Below are 2,951 nucleotides of genomic sequence, written 5' to 3'. Positions count from 1 at the left end.
AAAAAAAAAAAAAAAAAAAAAAAAAAAAAAAAAAAAAAAAAAAAAGAGCAGAAGCATTAGGATTATAAAGTTACTCTTCCCTTGTGGCACACTAATGACGTTATGCTTGTTTTTCCATACAGTTAGCATCATGAGTGGTAAATCTTAACATTTTCTTCCTAAGGAAGTAGATCAGAACCATTCCCTGAGGTGTATGCTGTGTATTTCAACTGATTGCCATTACAGTTGTTATCAGCTCTTCTTACATGCAGGGTATAAATTTTTGGACTAAATCTCAGAATATATCTCAGCAGAGGGGAGTACAAAAAGCTTCACTCATTGCTCTAGAATCCCTGTCCACATGGTATACAAGTGCCATCTAAATCTTATATCTCTTGAGCAGATCATTGTCAGAATGTTCATTATCACTGTAATATGTACTCCCCTTGAAGTAATCTGTTTTGGTGATATCCTTACTATGTTAGTAAAGTAAGGTTATGAGGGTTGAATTATGAGAGGAACTTAGTCTGTATCTTTCTTCTCTCTTGGACCAGTAAATGAAGGAATGAAGCTTGCAGTATAAAGTAGCTGAAGTACTCCTAGATACTGTATTGCAACTCAGCTAATGAAATGGTAACGATTTATCCATCACCATACAGATGATGAAGTTCCGTCTCTATCACCTGACATCTCTTTCGGGACAGTGGCTGATGATTTCCATGAAGAAGATGGTGGACGTTATCATGCGACTACTAGTAAGATTTATGTTTCATAACAACTACCTTAAATATAGATTGCATTAAAACTGCTTTGTTCTTCCAGGAGGGCATTCTGGTAAGTGGTGAGGTATACAACATTTCAAATATTGATTGGAAAGACATTGAAAGACCCTGCTTTCCAGACTGGTTAAGTCAGAAATGAATTTCACTCTCTGGGACAGTGGGAGCTAAATCATTTACAGTGTGTTTACTTCAATGCTTGTACATGAGCTCAGAAAGATTGTTGGTTTATACTTTCCACTGCTACTTTATCACACCTATTTGCTCTGTGAGGCACCACAATTTAGTACAACCAGTTATCACTTGAAGTTAGTTTATGTCTGAGGTAGAAAAGGACATTTTTGTCAATTTGGGATAAAAGTCTCTGTTATTCTAATATATAGGCAATCTGTGTCAAAAACATGGCCTCACTAATGAAAGCAGTGCTTTATATAATTCCAATTGCCAAACCATTTGTGTACTGCGAAAATTAATTTTGTCCTTGTTGGCAGTATGCATGAGAGAAAATTTGGGCTCCACAGGCTTTGAGAACTCAAAAAACACTAGCCATTTTTCTCAGCTTTGTCTTTATATAGCTTTATTGAATCAGAAAAACTGCTTGTGATGTTTTTATTAAATATGTAATGCACAGCAGCTCCGACAAACAAAAAGCTTTTGAAGTCATCTTACACATGTTAAAGTGGAAGTAATGTACTAATGTTCACATTAGTTCTTAAGTTTAGAGTGATAAAGATCTTTGCCCCAGAAAATAAAGTGAACCTAAAGGGCAGAACATTTAAATTACACACAGGAAATCTACAGAGGCATGTTGTAGTAAAGATTGAACTGATAGACACGAAAGTTTCTTCCTACTGGCTCTTTTTTTTTTCCTCACCAGGGAAAGTGAGGAATTTGCTTGATTGTCTCTTGGTTGCTGATAGATGGTCAAATGGTCTATGTGATTGGAATGGCAGTGCCTTGGTCACTGTATTTACACATGACAGGATAGAGTAAGGATGATTGTTTGTTTTACACAGTTAGCAAAAGCCTTGCTAGAAGACATAAATCACTAAAACTGAGCATCTTGTCTCGGAGGATGTGAAGGTTAGTAACAGCTTATAAATATGTAGATGGAAAAAGAAATATAAGGTTGATTTTACCCCAAACCTTGAAAGAAAGTAGCGAATTTTCTGGTGCCTGTTTCAAGCAAAAGCTTTTATTACAAAATATTGCCTGTGAGGGGGTGAGGCGTGGAGGAAATTCCACCTTAATATATATTTACTTTTGTGTGCATGTGTGACTTAGTGTTTCCTCATACAGGTGTTTCTGTACCCACTGCAAAAACCTGTGCATTTTTTCCAGACAGGAAAGCTTTCTTGTTCTCGTTTTACTACTTGATTATCAAATGTATTGATTCTAGATATATATGTCCCTTCCTGTTGCTAACAGTTCTCTCTCATGGGCATGACTATTTTACAGAGGGAAAAGTAGGATATTTAAGATTTTAAAAGATCAAAATAACTATAAAGCAATGTAATAAAATATGTCAATATTGATATATGTGTGTCACAGAAGTGATAGCATTGGCATGATTGTTTACTGGTTTAGGATTGCTAGATTGGTTCTCTGGAAAAAAAAATTATGAAAGTAATGCACCTGGGCTTTTCTGATAGATTTAGCAACATCAGCAACATCGCTTTGAAACCAAAGAGACTGAGTTAGTTTAATTTTATATTGATTTGTTACAAATGAATCAATAACTTAGCACTCCTTTCAGAAAGAAGTTAAGTATAAGGTATGCATCTCTGTGGAAATATTCATCAGATATTTAGTAGTGTAGGAGAAAGTTACATGGAGACCAGTCAAAAAAAGAAGATGAAGCTGCTCAACAATATCTGCTATTTAGGTTGCACACCACTGCAGGCTCATTGGAGTATCCAGTTTAATTTCCCAGGGAAAAATCCCACAGGCAGGAAAGTAGAAAATTAAGAAATGAGTAAAGAAAACTATTTGTCATATATCTTCAGACAGATGGTTAAAAATATATCTATCTAATTCTATAGTGTGTTAAAGTGAGAAACAAAACTGGTGTCTCTCCATCTATATTACACACCATTTGTAAAGTTAAAGTTTTGTGAAAAGGTATCTGACATATTTTAAAAACTTCTTTGCTATGGGTTTGAAATGAGCAATATTCACAGCTCCTTGTTCTTC

General features: G+C 35.1%; 1 protein-coding gene across 4 annotated transcripts in view; it reads left to right on the top strand.

Annotated features, from left to right (window-relative positions):
* The window catches only part of CD44 (CD44 molecule (Indian blood group)), a 53,216-nt gene that overhangs the window by 26,792 nt on the left and 23,473 nt on the right, over positions 1 to 2,951 (top strand). For all 4 annotated transcript variants that reach the window (XM_027882210.1, XM_027882209.1, XM_027882212.1 and 1 more), the window contains exon 6: positions 639 to 734. In XM_027882210.1, the coding sequence (XP_027738011.1) occupies positions 639 to 734 (96 nt within the window). The remainder of the gene's footprint in view (positions 1 to 638; positions 735 to 2,951) is intronic.

This window comes from Empidonax traillii, unplaced genomic scaffold (assembly GCF_003031625.1).
Source record: "Empidonax traillii isolate 1590-97213 ecotype Southwest subspecies unplaced genomic scaffold, ASM303162v1 scaffold103:size1334136, whole genome shotgun sequence".
NCBI lineage: Eukaryota > Metazoa > Chordata > Aves > Passeriformes > Tyrannidae > Empidonax > Empidonax traillii.
Note: the sequence above shows the minus strand (reverse complement) of the source record. Positions and strands in the feature narration are given on the sequence as shown.